The 21,846-nt window shown below is 46.6% G+C and overlaps 2 protein-coding genes across 5 annotated transcripts in view; one reads left to right on the forward strand and one right to left on the reverse strand.

Moving 5' to 3' along the window:
- Positions 1-4,173, forward strand: part of Dtnbp1 (dystrobrevin binding protein 1) — a 103,855-nt gene extending 99,682 nt beyond the window's left edge. The window contains exons 9-10 of the mRNA XM_051194357.1: positions 2,843-2,989; positions 3,824-4,173. Of these exons, the coding sequence (XP_051050314.1) occupies positions 2,843-2,989; positions 3,824-4,062 (386 nt within the window). The 3' untranslated portion in view covers positions 4,063-4,173. The remainder of the gene's footprint in view (positions 1-2,842; positions 2,990-3,823) is intronic.
- A 461-nt stretch (positions 4,174-4,634) lies between these two features.
- The window catches only part of Jarid2 (jumonji and AT-rich interaction domain containing 2), a 179,668-nt gene continuing 162,456 nt past the window's right edge, over positions 4,635-21,846 (reverse strand). For all 4 annotated transcript variants that reach the window (XM_051194355.1, XM_051194354.1, XM_051194353.1 and 1 more), the window contains 10 exons: positions 20,744-20,836; positions 18,352-18,470; positions 18,192-18,262; positions 17,377-17,491; positions 14,444-14,549; positions 13,944-14,126; positions 13,343-13,473; positions 12,362-12,545; positions 10,687-10,794; positions 4,635-6,489 (listed from right to left, as the gene is read on the reverse strand). In XM_051194355.1, the coding sequence (XP_051050312.1) occupies positions 6,337-6,489; positions 10,687-10,794; positions 12,362-12,545; positions 13,343-13,473; positions 13,944-14,126; positions 14,444-14,549; positions 17,377-17,491; positions 18,192-18,262; positions 18,352-18,470; positions 20,744-20,836 (1,263 nt within the window). In that variant the 3' untranslated portion in view covers positions 4,635-6,336. The remainder of the gene's footprint in view (positions 6,490-10,686; positions 10,795-12,361; positions 12,546-13,342; positions 13,474-13,943; positions 14,127-14,443; positions 14,550-17,376; positions 17,492-18,191; positions 18,263-18,351; positions 18,471-20,743; positions 20,837-21,846) is intronic.

A 21,846-nucleotide genomic window follows, 5' to 3' on the forward strand; every position in this document is an offset into this window, starting at 1 on the left:
ACCGAAGTTTATTTGGGGTTTACGGTTTCAGAGGCTTAAGATTCTGTGACTGTCATGACAGAGAGCATGGGAGCATCTTGATGCACAAGCATGAAGCAGACAACACACACACACACAGAGGAAGTGGTGAGATTTCTGAAACCTCAGTGTCTACTCCAGCAACACAACACCTCCAACAAGGCCATAGTTCCTAATCCTTGCCAATTTCCCCAGCTAGGGAACAAATATTCAAATATATAAGCCCATGGGGGCTATTCTCATTCAAACTGCCACATGTGCAAAGTACATTCTAGCACCATGAATGCTAGTCAGTAGGGTTGAATATTCTAGCTGGGCACCAGCTTGACCTCTCAATGTTTGATGACATTAGTGGTCTCTTCAGTTCCATCCTGCTGTGGAGTATAACTATTAGCCTTGGCAATATTATTTTACTCTAACCTTCTCTTCTTTCATTGAGTCTAGATATTGACTTTCACAGTTCTCTGATGCACAATATGTCTCCAGGCTTTGGCAACCTTCTATTTGTTTTAATAACTACATATTAGGACATTCCATTGTGATTTTGTTAGAGTTACATTTCATTAAGTAGTAGTTTCACTACAGGGGACACTTGGTGATGCCTGGTTACAAATTGCTGGCAAGATTCTATTTTAAAATGGGCTAAAAAGTGTTCCACAGGATCTCATGGCCCTGGCTGAGGGCACGCTTAACACTTACAGCACACAGGAGAGCATTAGGCTTCCAGTCTAGTGTCACAGAGGAAAACCCACCCAGGTGAAAAGTAGACCCTACCACACCCCCATTACCATGTTTGTTCTTGCTTCAAGTTCTTCAGTAAACTTAGTGTGAACCCTTGGAATTGCAGGGTTTGTAAGATTCATAACTCACCTCATTTTGGAATTGGGCATTGGAGCACATTACTCTCATTGTTTTTCCTGAGAGGATGAGCATACCCTAGACACTGTGTTTATGGTTTCCGTGAAAACCGTGCCAAAACATCTTTAGTTTTCAAACATATTAGATGCCACACTGCTCATAGTCTTTGCTTCTGCACAGGTCACTCATTTGTAGCCAAGCATGGCAGCACATGCCTGTACTTCCAGCACTCAGGAGCCTTGGCAGAATTGGACTTTCTTCAGGCATCTTTTCTTCTGAGACAAGGCCTCACCATATAGCCCCAGGTAGCTTGGAACTCACTGTAACTGGGCTGACAGCCAAGTTAAGAGATCTGCCTGTTTTCTGAGTACTGGGATTAAGGGCATCTTTTCTTTCTGAGATAAAGACTTGATTTTTTTTCTCTGTAGTAAGGCATCCAAAGCAAGAAATTCCAATTGGGGTGCCATTTTAGCTGAATTTGACAACTTTTGATATTTAACACTCTAAATATTTTGTCATTAATGTTTATTTGATCTAAATTAAGTATAAGTTTTTCTACGTACCCTTTGTTGACAGTCTCTACTTCAGTTGGAACAGCTTATGCTGGTCGTTAAAGAGGTGCATTAACATCCCCCAAGAGGAAGGGTGAGGTTTTTGTTGTTGCCCTGCCAGTTTCTACTTTTAAAAGCATAATGAATAATATAGCTGTGAATAACTTCTGAACACATACAGCTCTAGTGTTTGGGAGGCTGAGCCAGGAGAATCATATACTTGGGGAGAGAGGTCTTGATTTAGGTGGGATATATAGCTCTAGCTGGCATCGAACCCATGTTCATGTCTCAGCCTTCCTCCTCTGTGCCGTGATTGAAAGTGTGAACCTTGAAGCTGGGTTTACTTCATTCCCCTCTGTGATGATTACCAATGACCTTGGCCTACCCTGAAAGTCGAACACACCCTTTCTAGGCTTAAGTCACAGCCCTGGCTGGAAGCCAGAGGAGACTGCTGAAACTACAGTGCTCACTCACTCTCAAGAGTCCCACTGGGGCACCAATGCCTAAAGGAAGGCCACTTTTTACCCCTGTAGCTGTGACATTCGCTCTTTGGTGACATCTGATAGGTTCCGGCTCCATGGACTTACTTGAACCTGTCTTGAGAACCTGCATGGACTTGAACCTGTCTTGACTGGCTCAGGGTGACATTGTCGGCAGTATCCACTTTACACGCTAGAGTGAACGTGGATGCTAACCTAACTCCTACCTTCCCATCAATTCTATCTGGAACTGGAGGCCTTTTCTGTCTTCATAGTGGCAGTGGCTACTTATGCCCAAGCCTTCAAGTCTTGAGGCTTTGTTACTGTCCTGACTTTATCCACTTCATTGTCTAGTTATTTCCTGCTTACCTCACTCTCTTCAATTTGTGAACTTTTAGTTATCTGGTCCATCTTAGAAGCCTCTTGACACTGACTTACTATAGGTACCTGTTAACAGTTTTTGTTTCTGAGGCCCCTCACTTCTTAGGGGCCTCCTTGTCTGTGAAGCCCAAGGTCACCTCATTTCTAGGATTCCCTTCTTGACTGGTGGTGGAAGGTGATCTACCATCAACCCTGAAAATCATCTGCTTTGGGCACTCAGGGTTGGTGGCCCTGGCCAACTGCTGGCGAGCTGCTATTCATTGGACAACCATGAAAATGCCAATTGCAATTTTGGTTGTGGAAGGGAATTTCCTGAGTTCCTACTGGCCCATTGAGACAGTTCCTAACAACCCTGTGTATTGCAGGAGCACTCTTTTCCAAGTATACCTGCAAGTAAGGGGTTATTAGGGCCAAATATAATGAAAGATGACTTAGGACAGATTTAATGTCATTTGGTAATTGCAGGACTTGAGAGAAAATAGTGTAATTAGCCAAATAAAAATGAAAATTACCACTTACCATGAAAAGGGAACGTTGTGATTCCTTTACCTGCAGAGCCCATGGGCAGCATGTCATCCATGGAGGTGAATGTGGACATGCTGGAGCACATGGACCTGGTGGACATCTCTGACCAGGAGGCTCTAGATGTCTTCTTGAACTCCAGTGGAGAGGACAACACTACAGGGCTGTCCCCTGGTTCAGGTAAGTCACAACCAAACCAATGTCAAACCTCTTGAACTCAATGTCTTTGATGACCCAATTTTTCCACATGAAGGCTGTTAACTGCTAACTTGGAGGCACCCAGTTCCACTGCCTCCAGCGAGTGGGGTCTCTGTTGCAGAGATAGGACGGGATTGGGAATATGCTACCTCTCCTGTGTGGCTCACAGTTTTCCTTTCATGTAGTTATGGTGTGTGGAAATCTACTTAGGACACCCTGATTTCATGTTCATTCAGCAGTTGCCCACCAAGACCTTCCAGGACTGGGCTTGCACCCTTAATCCTGAATGGCATTTCACTAGCCAGGGTTTGTTTCTTTCACATACAGGAGAGAAGGGCAACCCTCAGCCTCAGGCGTGGGCCCACAGTACTGAGGGCCCAGATTCCTCTGACTTCACCTCCTCTATCTAAGCCTTCTGAGATCGGAATGATTTAGTCACAGTGACTGGTTATCTGTAACATCTTTATTCCTCTTATGTCCTTGTAAAATGGGAGAGTTACTGAAGGCTCAGCCATTCTGAGTCCATCTTAGCACCAGTGTATATATGGAATTGAAAGAGCTATATGATCATCTAGGCTGTACATGGCTTGTAGCAGATGCCTTTACCCTTTTAAGCACCATGCTTAACAGGACCTTATGCGGCTTTGCAGAGTTCTTTTCCTGTGTCACGGGTGTTAAACCACAGAACAGTCGGCCAGCTCATTCACCTGTGGCTCCTACAGCTGTAGTGTTGTGGCCTCAGACAGTTGTCCTCAATAGCAATTCCCAACTGCAATACCTCACTCAATCAGAGGCCTCTTTTGCTTTCTTCAACAGAGCTTGAATCCAACCCCTGTCAGAATGAAATGACTCTCCAGATTCCAAATCCCTCAGAATCAGCACTCCAGCCACCTGCCTCACCCTCTGCCTGCACTGATCTGGACGCAGTGGATGCCCCCCTCATCCAGTCTGATGAGGAGGATGTACAGGTGGACACTGCCTTGGTCACATTACACACTGACAGAAAGCCCACCCCAGGTGTCAGTGATGACAGTGACTCAAGCCAGGATGTTTAAATGACTTGTCAGCTGTGTGCAGAACCTCCTGCAAAGCCAGGTTCTTAGAGGGTTTTGTGTGTGAGAACCATTAGAGAAGAGCTCACAATAAAGCTGTGGACTAAATATTAAGCTGTGGTATATGGGGTTGTACAGGAACGCTTCTGCCTTGACAGGTGCTTACCGCTGATATGATCAAGCATTCCTAAAGGAACAAAGGTGTGGAGGGCCACTGAGAAGGGGCTTGGAGGGGATAGGACCTAGGCCAGGCTATGTGGGTTCCATGCCCTGGTGTAACGGGGAAAAACTGTTAACATGTAACCAATAGTGGTCAAATTGGGGTCTGAAAAACTTAATTTTGTACCCAACAGCTGAACTATATATTCAGGCCAAAACCTGTTATCAATACTAGAACACCTGGGTCTCTGCAGCAATAAACTTGAGTAAAAACAGCCTGGCTTGCTCCCCCACAGGGAAAGGAATACAGGGCAGAGCCCCTGTCCCCACCAGAGCCACAACAGCATGGCTGAGCACGAGTATGGAATTGCCACAGAGAAGACAGCCCACCCCTTTCCACAAGACAGACAAAAATGTCCAAAAAAATTGATTTTATTATTAAACCTTGTAGTACAAACCTGAAAAGTAAACAAAAAACTGGCAATAAACCACACGAAGTCCTCCCTCTTGAGGGAGGGGGTGCAGAGCAGCGCTAATAAATTAAATGTCAAACTGTAAGCCATAGGCGAAAGTTTACTGTCAAAAAGAGGGAAAAGTACACAGCAAGGCCATAAAAACTGGACAACCACATGGGAAAACACTCGACTGTTATGTAATCGTTAAATAATCCAAACAGTTCCGTCTTCTGCAACAACAACCACCAAAGTGGATCCTAGGACACTCCTGGCAGCCACCACTGGCAAGCTCAGTGCAATATGGGCAGCTACGGACTGATCCAATTATGAAACAAAGAACAGCTTGTGAAAACAGTTTCCCTTTTTTTTTATTCCACACATACTGTACACACAACCGGAGAAGGGCAACAGCTACTCCTTTACCATGTTTTGTTGTTGTTGAGTGATGTAAGCAGCACTTATAAATGTTACAAGAAAAACCCTGTAAGCATCCAATCCAGCCGATGAAGAAACTGAAATGTAAGGCTTTTCTTCATCTTCTCACCCTCCCCTCCCCCCACCAAGAAAAGGCTCAAGTATTTAAAACAATTTACAGGATTATGTACAAAGGGGGATGGGATTCTTTTTTTTTTTTTTTCTTTTTCTTTTTTGTTAAAACATGAAGAGAAAAAATAGACAAGATGAGCACAGATGTATTTTCACATTCAAAAAGAACTGCAGACTTAGTGGCTCTAAGTGTTTTAAACAAAGATTAATGCTGATGTGTGAAAACAAGCAGATGGAGGTGGAATGTCAGGAAATTGCACTGGATGACAGGGAAGCACTTACAGTCAACTACTGCTTTCCTTTTCCTCAAGGATGCTATCTGAAGGGTTTTCATATTTTTTTTTTTTTTTTGTGGGTTTTTTTTTTTCCTTTTTTGATAAAGTAGCCAACAGCACCAAAAAATAACAGAATGGATTTCCTAATGAAATCAGGCACAGGTCTCCCTCAGTGACCTCCAAGGCAGGCAATCTTTGTCTTCGTCCTCTCTTCCTCGAACGGATGCATAGTGATGCGCTGGTATGAAAACCTAGTCACTCAAAACTCTTATTTGCCTTCAGCTGCCATAACCGCCCAGCTAAACACATGAGGCGCTCCGGTTCCAAAAGTTACAAACTCTCCTTGCACAAGACAGAAGAAAAGACAGCCAAAGTAAAGCCATTTCAAGTTTTTTTTTGTGTGTGTGTGTGTGTGTTTTCTATCCCTTTACCCAATCTAGAAAAATCTGCTCATGTGACTGATGGTTTTAAAATTTGTTCTCCAAACTTCACCCTCTTCAAAAATGGGTTAAAAAGCCTTTATTCCCCAACAGTTACCAAAACAAGAAAAAAAAAAAAAAAAAAAAAAAAAAACCAAAAAACAAAAAAGGCTTTTGTCAGCCGTGGGGGCAATACAAATTAATACAGCCCCCAAAGGGTTAAACAGTCAGGGTACGGCAGCTTCCAAACCTGACTGCGATATCTAGAGATCTACGTACAAAAACTTCAACAGTTTAATGCTAAAACCAGAAGAAATTCTTCTTTAGAGCTAGTGCAAAGACAGCTTGTATCCTACAGCAAGTACTCCAAACTAGAATATAGTAATTACAAAAAATATATAAGTGACCATGGGATCGGCGTCTTCACGAGGATGGCAGCCGAGATGGCGGCACGTCCACAGTCGCTCTCTTACGGGGGCCTCTTTTTGGTGTGGGTTTGTTGAGACAGTTCTCAATGTCGCCGTGTTTGCCAGACACTTTGCCACATATCTGGTTGACCAAACTGATGATCTGCTCCTGCCAGGCAGACAGCATAAAGTTAGTGCAGCAGAGGGGCCTTGGACAACAACCATTACCTTAGCGTAAGGACAGGATGACACCTAAGGAAGCTTCCTGGGGCTACACAGACAGGCTGAGAGTATGTACACCTCCCTCTCTAACAGGGGTAGCTGGGCTCCAACAGCCACTGCTCACAAATGCCTTGTAACTAACTCCAGCTCCAGGGAATCTGATGGCCTTTGGCCTCTAGTGTATGCATCCCCATATACATAACTGACCCTGCATCAAATACTTGGGGGTAGGGGAGAGAAGCTCAATGTGAGAAGAAAAATCCAGAAATTAAGAGCAGTGGGAAGGTGCTGAAAAGGGTGAACTAACCCAGGCCAATGCTGGAGAGCTCACCCTGGTGGTGAGGATGAGAGAGTGCTGCAGGCTGACCAAACCTGCAACTATCTATCATATGAGTTGGCCCACCCCATCCATGACCTGCTGGACCAAAGCTGCAAGAGTCAGACCAATAACTCTTTGCAGTGAGCACTTGTAAGTAAAGATGTATAAATAGGGTTACTGTATGACTCACTATTGAAATACAGCTTCCACGATGAGATTTTTTTTTTTTCTTTATTCTACCCCACCCCCGGCACCTCTTAAATTTTACTTTATCTGGGGGTGGTGGGGTGTGAATTACAAGGCAGATAGGAAGGGCCAGGGAAATGAATGTGATAGGGATGCCTGATGTGAAAGACACAAAGTATACAAAAGAAAGTTAATAATAACCCAGCAGACAGATCTGAAATCAATTACATACACAGAACAATGATGGCTAATAGCACAACACACTTCCAGTCAGAGTTCTAAATTCCAGCTTCTGCTATACCCCACACTGCCCAGCAGTATGGTATACATTGGAAGTTCTCAGGATGAGGGGGATGTCAAAGAGGAAGATGAGACAGAAGATGTGAAAACAGCCAATAACAATGCTTCATCTTTGTGCCAGTCCACCCCCCTCACGATTACTTCCCTCTACACCAGAAAGTAAAGAGGGCATAGCAAAGTCCTTGTTCTTTACCCAAGAGCCACTCCTCTCTCTACCAAAATGTATCTGTAGCTGGGTGTGATAATCCACACTTAGAATCAACAGCTCTCCAGAGAGACACAAGAAGAAAGAACACATTTGGGGCCAGCTTGGGACTCACTGGAGGAATATCTCAAAAGAGAACACATAGGCAGGAAGCCCAAACACCAGGTAGATGTCGGGCACCACAAGGGAGGAATGGAAGCATAAAACCCTCCTGCGGTTCTCACAGTGAAGCTGTCTCTGAAAAGCCCTAGAAGGAATTGGAGGCCACAAAAGCCTAGCACGTCTGCTGATGTAACAACACAGGGCCCTGCCTCCTTGTACCAAGCTTGGGAGACAGACAGTGCAAAACTGCCTAGCTGTCCTCAGGCAGCTGGGCATTGACAGATAGACAGCCAAGTGTCAGAAAGTCCTGGGAGCGTCACAGTGCACTGGGGTAAGGGAGGGACAGGCCTGGAACCCCTAACATTTGTCATTGGCCTGGACAGGAGTGCTCATCTGTGGGCTGCAGGTGGCTTGAAATGCATTGATCCTACAAACTATATTTCCCAATCGAACCAGCTGAACTCAATTCAGGACTGGTACTGACTTCCTTCACTACAGCAAGTTTATGGCAGAGGAAAAGGCAGGTTCCCTGTATCCATCAAAGCCCGGGACTGGATACCAGACCGCCAGATGATTTCTTTCAGGATTTTGGTGACAGCAAAATGTCAATCTACAAGACCAGGTAGCTTCCCACCCCAAGCAGAACTTTTAGGAAAGTGGTTTCAAGCTGCCCTGATCATGTGCTCAGTGCAGCAACACTATCCTAGCTATGGGTTTTGGATGAAGCCCCGATGTGAAGGGTGCCAGACAGTAATTCCTATTCATTATTGGAATTCCATTTTAAGGTCATTGTGATATTTACTGCTCATGTAACAAAGTAAGGACCACAGAAGAGTGTTAGTCACTGACTACAACATGAATAAATAGATCTGCTTTCTGTTTTCCCACCTCCAACTTAGACGTGAGTCTGACCTATGCTTGATCCAGCCTCAGCAAGCCTGTGACAAGTAGGTAAAGGATCTGAATGCACTTACTGTCCACGAGCTGGAGCTTCAAGGAGCTTCAAGAATCTACAGGAACAGTAGATTCTATTGCCAGCCTTAGAACAACTAGAAGGCAGAACCTGGGACCACATGGATATCCTACTACACAGCCAGCTGGGGAACATACAGTGCTGATGGCACTGCCTGAAGGGCACCAGACTGCCAAATGTACAGCACCAGACAAACCAGAATCGACACATTCCAGAGGACTGCAAACCAAAGGCCAAGAAGATAGGAGTGTGTGCTGCAGCCCTTGAGAGCCTAGAGATGGCTGCTGAAGATGTTCACAGACCCAAGGAGGGGTTAGAAGGGTTACAGAAGCAACAGCTTCAGACAGAATGAGGTGGGCAAAGCAGTGAAGTGTACATACTACATCATAGAATTAGAAAACCACACGGAATGGTCAATGGTGCTCCATTAATGAGAAGGTTGTTAGGATCAGGGTTCATTTAGAACAGCTGTTCTCAGCCTGTGATCTGAGACCCCAATGGGAGTCAAACAACCCTTTCACAGGCATCATATAGTAGTTATCCTGCATATCAGACACTTAAATTCTAATAGTAGCAAAATTGCAGTTATAAAATACCAACAAAAATAATAGTGGGGGGGGGGGGTGTCACCACAACACTAGAACTGTCCTGAAGGGTTGCAACACTTAGGAAGGTAGAGAACCACTGACTTAGGAAGGTTGAGAAGGTGAAGTGAATAGTGAATGTGATGTGTAGAATCTGATGTAGAACCCAAGACCGAGATCAGAGTGTATGAGGAGGAGGTAGTGTGCACCACACGCAGACATAGCTGTCAACAGGTGAGCAGCACAGGGAGCTGCAGTCCAAGACTGCCAGGGAGCTGTGTCCCCAACCTAAGCATTGCACAGGACTCAGGACATGGAACCAATGGTAAGTGGGGGGCAGCCGTGAGCAGTGGCCTGTGTCCACACCAGGCAAGGAGCCCTGACTTGAGAGGTACAAACATTGCTCACAGTATAAAAGCCTGCAAGGCAGACATTGGACTCATTCACCTGGGGCTCAAATGTCCCCACCACAGCACACAATCCAAAGCCACAGAAGTCCCTAAGGCTGGTCCTCATGTCTCATGTCTCCTGGCTATACAGATAAGGATTGGGGGAGGCTGAAATTCATATTCAGTATCGCATGAGGTTTCCACTTCAACTGCTCTCTAAGACTAGAACCCAGGCCAAGCACAGTACTCCATTTCCTCAGTGACTGGAACAGTGTAGACGCCGGGAAACATTACTTGATACATTTAAGTCCTGCTGGCTAGTACAGCCACTGGCTACACAGGGTTAGGGGAAGCAAAACATGATTTAGCAGCTCCTGGCTAGGCAGCTTGTTAGTGAAAGGGTGGCAGGCTCAAGAGAGCAATGCCACCCTGAAGGCCAGTGTCACCCTTGGGATAATCTAGCCAGAAAGGCAATGTGGGAAAAGCTGTAGAAATTAGCTGGCCAAGAAAGCTGGCAAACCTGCTGTGTGCAGAACTACCACAGGGGAAGAATAGGTATCTGAGGTTGGGGGGGGGGGGGGGTGCAGGCGCTAGGCAATCAGAGCTATGCCAGAAATGGCCTGGGTAGCAGCTTTCTCTAACAAGTTTAAAAGGCTCAGGAACCAGAGCACTCTGTGGAGAGCTTGAGTAGACATAAAGGTACAGTTGCTTTCCAGAATGTAGTATCAAGGCATATAGGTACCAGGACAAATAGCCCTGGAGGGCCATCTCTGGGTCAGACACTTCCTGTGCAAGAAGCAAACTTGGTAAATGTGGCAGATAATCTGGCAGAGGCAGTGTGAACAGAGCAACAGGTGAAAAGGTGAGAACTCTACTGGGCACTGAGGGCAGATGGAGGCCAAGAGACACAGCACAATGCAAGCTACCATCTCTCCAGTTTACACATGAATGCCAGCATCTACATAAGTCACAGTAGCTGCCTTCAGCCTCCATCCTACAAGCATGGCCAGACCCTGAGCTAATGTCATCTGGGCTAAGGAGGACAGTGTGGCTGGCACCCAGGGCCCTGCCCAAGTCAGAACTGACCTCATCATAGCGGTACATCAGCTTCAGCCCACGGCAAGACTTCTGTTTCTCCACATGGCGCAGTGCACACTCCAGACAGAACACGACATTCTCGTTCTCCTGTACCACCTGTAGGGAAAGGTTGCAAACTGAGTTCAAGAAGGCCTGTCCACACATTTGCGCAAGGCAAGGGTCAGTGACTCACAACAGTGTAGATTATTAAGAAACCCTGCAATAAGCTGGGTGTTGGTGATGCACACCTTTAATCCCAGTACTCGGGAGGCAGAGGCAGGCGGAGTTCGAAGCCAATCTAGTATACAGAGCTAGTTCCAGGACAGGCTCCAAAGCTACAGAAAAACCTGTCTCAAAAAACAAAAACCGGGGGGGAGGGGGGGGATGATGATGATGATGATGATGATGATGATGATGATGATAATAAAAAACCCCAAAAACAACAGAGTCTTCAACAAGGCCTCCAAGCCCCTCCAGTCTGCTACAGACTCTCAAGAGCCCTCGTCATAAAGATGGAACAAGATATGCCGGTATTGGCTAGGAAGGCTTAGAGTTCAGATTTGGAGAGGTTTTGTTTTGTTTTGAAATTTTATACACAGTGTTCTGTCTGCATGTATTCCTGCAGGCCAGAAGAGGGAACCAGATCTCATTACAGATGGTTGTGAGTCATCATGTGGTTGCTGGGAATTGAACTCAGGGCCCCTGGAAGACCAGCTAATGTTTTCAGCTACAGAGCCATCTCTTCAGCTCCCCAGACTTGGGGAGTTTCTGACCAATAAACGTTGGTGGGGCTCCTAATCTTCAGTACCCTAGAGGGTCTGCATACTGTTACCTACCAGTTCCTACAAGAAATAGGAACAATGGTTCAAACACTCGGGTGCAATTATTTATCAGGCCTTTAAAGGCTTTTTCTTGGAAACCTCAATGCAAACAAAAAGAGAAAAAGAACAGGCTGGTCCTTTCAAAGACTCCAAGGGCTGGTCACCAAGCAGTTTGTTGTTGTGGTGGTTATTGTTTTTAAATAATGCAGGTCACTAACATTAATAAACCCCCATCAATGTAAATCAGAATTTGGAATCATAGAGAGGAAATACCTCTGAGTTTTAATTGAATGTAGTTGCTGTCAGTGGGGCAGAGCCCTAGGTAGACTAGAAAGCAGAGGGCTGGGGGTGCGACTCCAGCAGTCCTTGATTTCAGGACTACAGACACAACATGGCCAACGGCTGACTCATACTTCTGCTACCGTGCTCAGAGGAGGCCAGAAGGCTTGGTGTTGGGGCCAAGGGTAGGTTTGCATGAGCTCACATATGATGGGAGATGTCATTCTGTAAATATGTTTCTCTTATTGGTTAATGAATAAAGCACTGTTGGCCAATAGGAAAGCAAGATAGGCAGAATAGGAGAGAAGGAGGAGAGAGTAAGGAGGGGTCAGCATGGAGAGACCAGAGACCAGAGAGAGCAGAACGCCAGCCCCCTCTCTCCGGTAAGATAAAACCACGTGGAAGTACTTAGATTAATAGGAATGGGTTAATATTTAAGACACAGCTAGCCAGTAAGAAACTAGTAACAGGTCAACAGAATTATATCTAATACAGTGTCTGTGTGTTATTTGGGGCTGGTGCGGCTGTGGGCCCAGGCCAGCAGGAAAAAACCTGCTCATTAACACACATGCACCAAGACTCACCATGGACAGGTAGCACAGATGCTGGCAGATCTGGCACCTCCTCTCTGACGTTTCCAGCTGCAGCCACTTTCGAGGCTTTTTCTTTCCATCCGCCACTGTGCTGTTGCCATCATGGCTGCCATAGCGGGCAGAAGAATGAAGGCCAGCCTCAAACAGCTGTCTGCGCTGCCGCAGCTCTGTATCCCTGTACAGGCGAGTGGCAGGCACCATGAGAAGGTTGCAATGCCCACTCTGGACACCTGATCCCCTTCCAGAAAACATGCCATGACCCCTTTAGACTAGACTTGCCCTCCAAGACACCACAGACCGGCCATGGGGGTTTGTGAGAGGTACAGCAACCTTCCTAAAGCCTCAAAGCCATTCTTGCTCCAAGCCAAGGATAGATTTCTTTTTACCTACCCTTTCCAGCTGTGGACACCTCTTACATAAGTATCAGAAGCTCCCAGGAAGTAGAAGCCTCACAAGGGTTAAAGTGAGGTTAAGAGTTCAGCACAGATGACCATGTACAATAAGTGACCTGTCCTTCAGTGACTATCTAACCTTGGCGAAGCTGAGGAACACCTTCAACACTTGCGGGATATAACCTGGGCCAACATGGGGACAAACCAGCCACACACCGGTCAGATGATCCTGCTACCTACATGCTCTATGGTCTGTGTGTCTGGATCTGGCAAGACTGCCTCTCCACAGTACCACCCCAGCATTAACAGCTAGAGCAAAGTATCATAAAAGGGGGAGTCCAGAATTAACTAACCACAAGGAGGATCACAGCTTGAGACCACGCTCTTCATATTGGCTCACCAAGAGCTTCTGAGTCCCGATAAACAGGAAGACAACAAGAGAAATAACACAGAACAAAAGGCTTGACACCTTATAAGCCTCAGGGAGCCTGCAGTTCTGGGAACTGCCACCTGTTTATTTGGCCCTGTCCTACAACCAGCTGTTGCGCCCATGAAGTCTTGGGACCTGGGTCTACAGTACCTGAGCTCGTCCAGAAGGGCTGAGATGGTACTGAGTGTGGGACCATTTTCCTTTTTTGCTTCTGCTTGTGCAATCTGGTAGAGCAACTTCTCCATGGAGAATGGCTTAGCTATATGGCGGCGCTTCATCTCCTGAAAGAGGAGTTACCTTTACAAAGGGTCTATTTTCATGCATAATGAGTCGAGGTTCATAGCGACAGGTAGGCCTTGTGAATTTCCAAAGTGGCAAATGGACCTAATTTATTGCTATCTCCTGTGCAGCCACTCTGCTTACGTGGAGAACATCAGATTCCAGGAAAGTCCTAGCACCTCATTGCCTGCCATGAGGCAATGCCACAACTCAGAATGAGCAGACATGTTCCAGGGATTCAGATCCAGTGTTTACACTGTGTATATCTGTTTGGCCTCCCCACAACTGTGGGATGGCCAGTTATGGGAGTCAAAAGCCTTCGTGATAAAAACCTTAACTTTCTTTCCTAGAGAAAACTTCCAGCCGTCTCTTGAGGATCTGCACCCCCAACATTGCAGGGAAAGCCCCTGAGGCTAAGGGTTTCCAACATGCTTCATACTCAACAGTGAGTCGGGTGGCCTGCACTGCTTACCTTGGCAGTTTCAAAGCCCATACTTGTCCACTGGGTGGTAGCAAAGTGCACTGTCTCTGAGACACTGTAGCCACAGCATACTTTGGACACAAAGGACCCGGGGAAGCAGACAACGAACTGCCCACTCTGCTGCACTGTCCTGTGGACCTTGATCCCCTCTTTACACAGCACCTCTGGGGAGATCTGGGGAGATAATGCCAAGTGAGCTACATGACCTTCCTTGATCAGTCAGACAAACCCTCTGTCCCGTGGCGTAAGGACACCAACCAAGTTATGTACAAATTCGGTTAAGCGGAACCCTGATGGAGGAGCTGCTAATGACCAGATTACAATTCTCCTTTAGTCTTGAAATTAAAAACACAAGTAAATGGCAGTCTGAGAGGGTTCTGCGCTACAGGGATCTCACCCTTTTGGAGAACTTCCTGCCCCACCCAGCATTGTCAGGGGCTGGCAACTAATAGACCCACAGCCCCTGCTGTGTAGGTGGACAGAAGACCTACCATGACATTGCTCTCCAGCATCTGTAGCCCTGGGGTACCATTGGCCTGCAGCAGGGTATGGACCACATCCTCCAGCTTGTTCTCCTCCTCAGCAGGAATGCAATACCTGGGACATTGGAAACACGAGAGATATTTGGTGGGACTTCTTTGAGCATGAACCAGCCTCAGGGCAGCGAGGCTGGAGTGCTGGCCCGGTGCCTTGCTCTGTCACTGTTGGCGGACACTGCCCAGCACAGAGCCAAACCACAGGCACTGCCTTATACACTCGGCTCACTTTATACACAAGGTGAGCCAAAAACCCTTCAAACCAAAGCCGAATATAGTTAAACCTCTATAAATCAGAACCAAATACAAGTGCATATTTCCTTGGCTTATATGACTTCTCTGACACTGCAGAACAATGTAGTTCTCAAGCATAGAAACAGGATTTCATACTGTTCCTGACAAGCAACATGGATACATGGGCACCCTCACCAAGCACCAGAGAGGACTTGGAGCTACTGGCCAGGAAGAGACTTGGAAAGGTGCCAAAGCCGCACACGCACACACGCACACGCACACACACACACACAGACACACAGCTCATTTACCCAGTCAAGGCCATAACAGCTGAGAAAGTCACCAGAGACTTAGGGAACTCTCACTCTCTACAAATGTGCCAGAGCCCAGTGTGAGGGAAATGTGGTTTCTAAAACACACAGGGACAGAGGCCTACATGGGAGCAGAGTGACCACATGTCTCCAGGACATACACACTACAGCTTATACAGGAGACTTAGAGGGAGAAGCTAGACCTCACAGCAGTAGCAAAGGGCACTATCTCAATGCCTCAAGTGGCCCACCATCAAGAAAGTGCCTATTGTACCATGTGACCTCCGAGATCACATGGCAATAAGCAAAAAGTCTGGTGAACAGAAGCCTACTCATGACCTACAGGGAGCCTGCAGGGCAGGGTCAGCTATCTGAAAGACTGGGACCTAGGGCTGCTGAAGCCATCAGATTCCCTTACCATCAATGAGAACACAGGAACAGAGACAGAACTGTTGGGCCCCAGTGGTAATGGCCATGGGCGCCTCCGCCCACAGCTCCACAGAGACAATTCCAAAGCTTGGCCAGCTACCCCAACATTCAACCATCTATATTGCAATTTATCTCTTTGTGGCAAAGCTTGGTCTCAACTGCTAAAAGAAGGTACCAGTCACCTTTTCTTTTTACCTTAAATGTTTATATCATTCCAAAGGCACTGCTGATTTCATGCTAAAATATGAATTTCTAACATAGATTACATGTAAGGAAGCCATGCACCACACACTTCTCTGATCATAACCCTAGCTCTGCTTTCTTCTATGCTATTTTGAGCCCAAGGATAACACTTCAAACAGCTCACAGGTTCTCACATTTCACCACCTCCAACTAAACATTCAAGCTATTAGAAAGAGCCTGCAAGGGCCACTTCACACTCACAGTGCTGAATAGTTTTATGTCAACTTGACCACAAGCTAAAGTCTTCTGAGAGGAGGGAACTGCAGTTAAGGAAGCATCCATAATAAGATTCAGCTGAAGGCAAGCCTGTAAGACATTTTCTTACTTAGTGATTAATGGGGGAGGGCCCAGCCTATTGAGGGTTCTGTAAGAAAGCAGACTGAGCAACCATTTGGGAGCAAGGTAACAAGCAGCACCCCTCCATGGCCTCTCCAGCAGCTCCAGCCTAAGATTCTGTCTTGACTTCTGATGATAAACAGAAATATGGAAGTTTAAGCCAAATAAACCCTTTATCCCCCTAACTCACTTTTTGTCAAAACAGTGTTTCATTACAGCAGTAGCAATCCTAAGACACCCACATGTTCACATGACAATACCACAGGTCAGTGAAAACCACAAGGACACCTGCACTAAGTGGGACCTTGACCATAGACTCTTAAGGAAACAAAACCATCCACAAGGGCGCAACATCCCACAGCTGTAGTGAAATAGTCCTTCTGTAGCACTGACCACGCCCATTGGGGGTGGAGCGATGGGCGGAGGTGACCTGAGGAAGGAGGTCGGAGGGGGCGAGGAAGGCGCACTCTCTTTCTGGCGTGACTCGGACAGGAGAGGATCGGGTTGAATTTCCTGGTGTTCATCTGTCTAGGTTGTAAGTTATTTCTCCCTGAATAAACATCTATTCGGCCTATTTGTTTATCCTGATCCTTATTTACCGCAATACACAGCTGTGATCTGCCCTCTGTCTCATGACCTCTATGATCTGGCTGCTCCACGTTTGTCGATCCACACCACCAGCCTCCCTCAGCAGGTTCCATAGGACACTGGAGATGATTCTCAACACACAGACCCTCCGTGCTCATCAAGTCATGAACAACCTGTACCCCACACTATCGGGCTGCTGCACACATGGGATCCTAAGGAGACATTGGCTGAAGATACTTGATAAAAGGATATTCCATCACTCCGTTCCGGCAATTAGCAGAGTTAGTAGAAATGACTATGGGGGATGTGATATGCACTGAACCCCCACCTCCACTGTCAACACAGACAGCTCAGAGGACCAGCGAAGAGAACACCCTGCACCATGCAGAGTTCAGTTCATGAGGCACGGCTGTGACAATTCATCCTATCTCATGGGTGGGTAGACTAGCTCTGGAGTTCTTGCAAAGGGCCACAAAGATGAAGCTGCCATGAAATCAACTCTGGGAATTACACAACACATAATGGGCATTTCCAGCAGGGGAGCAGACTAAGCAGGCAATTCACAAGAGAACAACATAACAGGCAAAGAACGGAACACATCTTCTGCCACCTTGCGACACTTGTAGCACAGGTAGAAAGCCCAGGCCCTGGCCTGTCTTCCAGCTGCTGCAGGCTCAAGTGCATCACAGCACCCGTTTCCTGAGATGCTTAGGGCAGGTGCATCTGCAGCTGGGGGTCAGTACTCACCAAATGCAGTCAGCACCAGTGTGTAAGTAGTCAATATATGGAAGGTGATTTTGGTCTCGAGACCAGCATGAGGTAGAAAAGACCATGCCAATATTTAGCCAGGGAATAGTCACTCCTATAATGTAAGAGAAGAGATGTTATTTTAGAACAGCAGTACTTTAGAATGACAGCCATTAAAAGTGTCCTTCAGTAAGGAAAATGGGATTCTGCCTCTCCCAGACATAACACAGCAAGAAAAAAATGCTGGTCCCTCCCCATTCACTACAGAGATTAATCCACTATTCTTGCATTTTGGCTGGGTAGCTTGTTGACCTTGAAGCTGAGAATGAATGTGTAAAGGCCCACAGCTAGGGAGGCCTGGCTTAATTGCCTCTGTCCACAGTGAACAAGGTAAGATACAAGGTCCCTGACTTTGGCAGAAAGGAGTCTCTCAGGCTTCCCTTTCCAAGGCCCAAAGAATTAATGTCAACCAGGACCTCCATGGGATGGCTTTGCTTAAGTTAGAAGCAGTCTTTACTTCTTAGCCCATTTATTATGTCTGTTAGCACAAACCGCCTTCATGAATAAGAACCCAGTTTGAAAATGCCCTTTTCAATACTAGGCTCCCCAGTTAAACTAGGCTCCCCAGACTTTGCTAAGTGGGGTCCATATTTTCTCAGACTTCAAATCATTCTTCCTCCCTTGTTAAAAGGTCAGTACATGCACTCTGTCTGTCCCTAACACCCCAGGCCTCTCTAGGAGTGCCTACAAGAGCCAGCCTGGCCTTGCTTCCACTGAGAAAGCTATAACAGGGGGATGTTTATGGTCATGCTTACCAGGCACAGCACCAAGGTGACGCAGGATGGACCCTGTGTTATTGGGGAGGACAGTGAGGTTCCATCCATGTCTGTAGAAGGAAATATGGGGGCTGTAACAGGATGGTGAGGAAGGGCATTATCTAGTCCCCAAAACTTGGACAAGAGACTGGTGCATTACCTTGAAAAGGGCTCTGATTTTCCCACTGGGAAACCGCTGCCATGGGTATTAGTGTCCACTTTTCCACAGTGAACTGCCACATGACAGTCCTTCTCTTCCACTAACCTCCAGTACTCTTGCTGTAGAGAAGAAAGAGGCCAGTCATTGCCTGATGTCTGGGATGACGGCCCTATCAAGCACTATCAGGGGAAGCCACCCACGCATGTTGTGAGGGTGAGTGGAGTAACTGGATGTGGTTTATGCATGCCTGACTTTAATGGATACAAACACTGTGGCTAATTTTGGAGGACACCACACTCAGGGACATAACCAGTCAGTTTGTGCAGGAGGTGCCAGGGTCAGATGCCAGGAAAGCAGGCCAGAGACTGCCAGACTAAGAGAACAGTACTCTTCAAGGGATTCAGAGAAATGAATTTCGATTGGGACAGTTGTCACTGATGGTGGCACAATAAATAATAGGAAGATGAGACTTAATCAAATATATACTTAAACACTTTCACTCAAGTGTTTAGTCCTGAGTTTGGATTCATCTGTGGTCCCAACAATATAAATAGCCAATGGAGATGCTCACAGGGCACCTAGCCTGGCACAGGCAAAGGATGACAACACAGTTGGCCTCTTTCATCCACACACGCTGTGGCAAGCACAACCCCTCACAGTTAAAATGGTGAGATGTATGTCAGAAAAGAATCTGTTCATAGGACAGAAAGAGAAATCAGTGAGAATGGGGTAGGAGAGAACTTCCCATGCTCCCATCTGAAGAACATCCAAGCACAGCACAATCCCGCACAATCCTGCACAATCCCACCTCGCCACACTCTCCAAATGTATCAGCTGTGTTGCGAGTTAGCATTTTGAGAGTTGGAAAAATGATATGGAAGGTAAAGAGTTGGTGACCTCAGCATAATCCCCCAAACCATATCAAAGTTAAAGTAGAGTACTTACTCCAAAATTGTCCTCTGAATTCTACATGCAAACCCCCTACCCCCTACCCCCCACAGGGTATAGCCAGGCTACAATCTGAGCTGGTTCCACTAGAACTGGATGGCTAGGGGTAATCAAGAGTGAAGCAAGAGTGTTGTTTCAATCCACTTCCAGAGGCACTTTACCTCCCTATGAACCTCAACATAGGAGAAACTCAGCCTGCAACTCCACTCCCACAAATGGGATAAAAAAGACAGATGGGTGACCCTGACTCCTCACAAGAGGGGCCTCCCTAGAGGACCAAATGGTCACAAGCCATAAAGAAATGTAATGCCATTTCTGAAAAAGCCCTTGCCCACATAGAACACCCTGTGACTCAGAGACTGATCAGAGCTGAGAGCCACTAAGCACAGGTACAGCTTCATTCCACATAAGCAGTCGCCAAATCCAGTCACTGTTCACTAGGAGAGATGAAAAGGCCTGCTGTTTTTATAAGATATAGATGGATTCCAAGGCGCCAGCCAGGCACAAACTAAAATCTGAGTCTCACTCAGCAAACCTTCACTTTTGCTCTTTAATATTTTTTGGGGCAGAGGGGTAGTGGTTCCTAAACAGAAGCCTATAAAATGAGCTATGGATAGTCACAATCATCAGAACCTCCTGGAGATGCTAAGGCTGAGCCTTCTTATCTGGCATGTCTGCCACAGTGTCACGAGGCCTCAAAAAGCAACTGTGATGGCCACCAGGGTGTCAGACCAGTCCAATGTCACGGCCATCCTAGGCAGAGCTGAACATGGGGTTGAGTGTGGACATCAAGCCCCAGGTCACAGAGCTCCTCTTCCAGCTACAACTGCTCTGAGCCCTGGGTCTGAACTGGCATCTCTTCTCTCCCTTTACAAACCAACCACTGCTGGCTTCCTATGTCAGCTGTTGTAGGGTCCAAGGATCTTAACTTACTGGGCTCTGGCCAGGGAATGTAAACAGGACAGACCGGCTGCGTTCTGAAGCACCTCACGCTTACCAGCCACTAACTGGGCATACAAGCGCTCACAGTCTTTTCAGCATTGCACTAACTCCAAGGACAGAACTGGCAAGGGCACAACAATGGCAACCTGCCAATCCCATTACATGAAGAACGGGAGGAGAAAAGCACACCATGACTTCAGGGAATTCCAAACATTCTCCTCCAGAACACACAGGGAGGACAGGGGAGGGGCAGTTCACTAAGGATGAAAACTGCTAGCTGGACCAGTGATGGAATCCCAGACATGCCTCCTCAGACCTCTCTAGCAGAGACCATGGAATTCCGGTCTTCAACGGACTAATTTTGGTCCAAGGGGAAATAAAATGCCTGGCTACCCCAGTGCAGACACACGGGACAACCCGATCCCTGTGCCCTCTCGTGCTACGCCAAGCCTGAAGGAACCTCCTAGTGTCACTGGAGGGAGTCTGGAGTTGGCCAGCATACCTCGATCTCCGCTGGTGCAGGCTCCTTGCTGAAGCACATGTTCATGATGTTTCTTGCTGTTCGATAAAAAGTTGTTAGAGAAACAGATCTTCCCTGGAACAAAGAAAACAGCAAAGAGTACAGCTTAAGACAGAGCTGAGCCTTGGCTTTATATGAAAACATAAATCTGCCTGTCACAGGTCTTTGCCCAATGGCTTTGCCATGGTGACAAGCCACACAGCATTATCAATAAGTGTGTGATCCCAGCACACTCTGCCACCAGAGCACTAACCAGCAGTGAACAAGGAGACTGTGGAATTTGGGCTTTTCTCCCTCCATCTTTGGATGAAGTTCTCAGGTTGAGGAAGTGACTTGCAACTTGTAAACTTCCCAACTTTCTCTTCTTACAAAATAAAAGCCTAAGTACATGGAAAACCTCATCTGACACTAAGTATCACAGGGACAATAATCAGAGATGATGGACACGCTGGTGCCTTCAGTGCCCCAGGGTGTCGAGAAGCACATCAGGTTTTTCCAATTATGTCTAAAAAATATCTTTGATGAAGCAGGTTTATAAAAACAACAAGAAAAACTTCCTTGGGTCTGATACAGTCTCACAGTACTGGCTTTAAACAGCTACCAACAGATGTGGAGAATACCTCATGTCAGGAGGTGCTGGTTTGGAATCACAGGGTTTAATGAATGGCTTTAATTAATAAGGACAGCTTCCCAGTCATTTAAGATACACACCAAACAAACAAAGCGGCATTCAGGCCCCGGGTCATTTCTGCATTTTCGCAGAAGCACAGCTGAGTGGGCAGTAGGTAGGTGTTCTCAGGTGGAAATTCAAGTAGATAAAGATCCAGCGTTTTCTGCGTCTAATAACAGGCAAACCTGTATGTAGGTCTTAAGTTTGTATGTTCTCGATTTTCCTTTTCTTAGAGCACAGTTGTTATTCACTGTTTTGTATCAAGCATAAATCTTTTCTTTTAGACTAAAGGGGGAATTGTGAGATATTCACCTTGTGTGCACCTGTGGCACTGACCACACCCACTTGGAGTTGGGACAGGGGCAGACATGATCTGGGGGAACGAGGTCTGGGGAAGGGGCCCCTGAGTGCTCTC

This window comes from Phodopus roborovskii, unplaced genomic scaffold, assembly GCF_943737965.1.
Source record: "Phodopus roborovskii unplaced genomic scaffold, PHOROB, whole genome shotgun sequence".
In the NCBI taxonomy this organism is placed as follows: domain Eukaryota; kingdom Metazoa; phylum Chordata; class Mammalia; order Rodentia; family Cricetidae; genus Phodopus; species Phodopus roborovskii.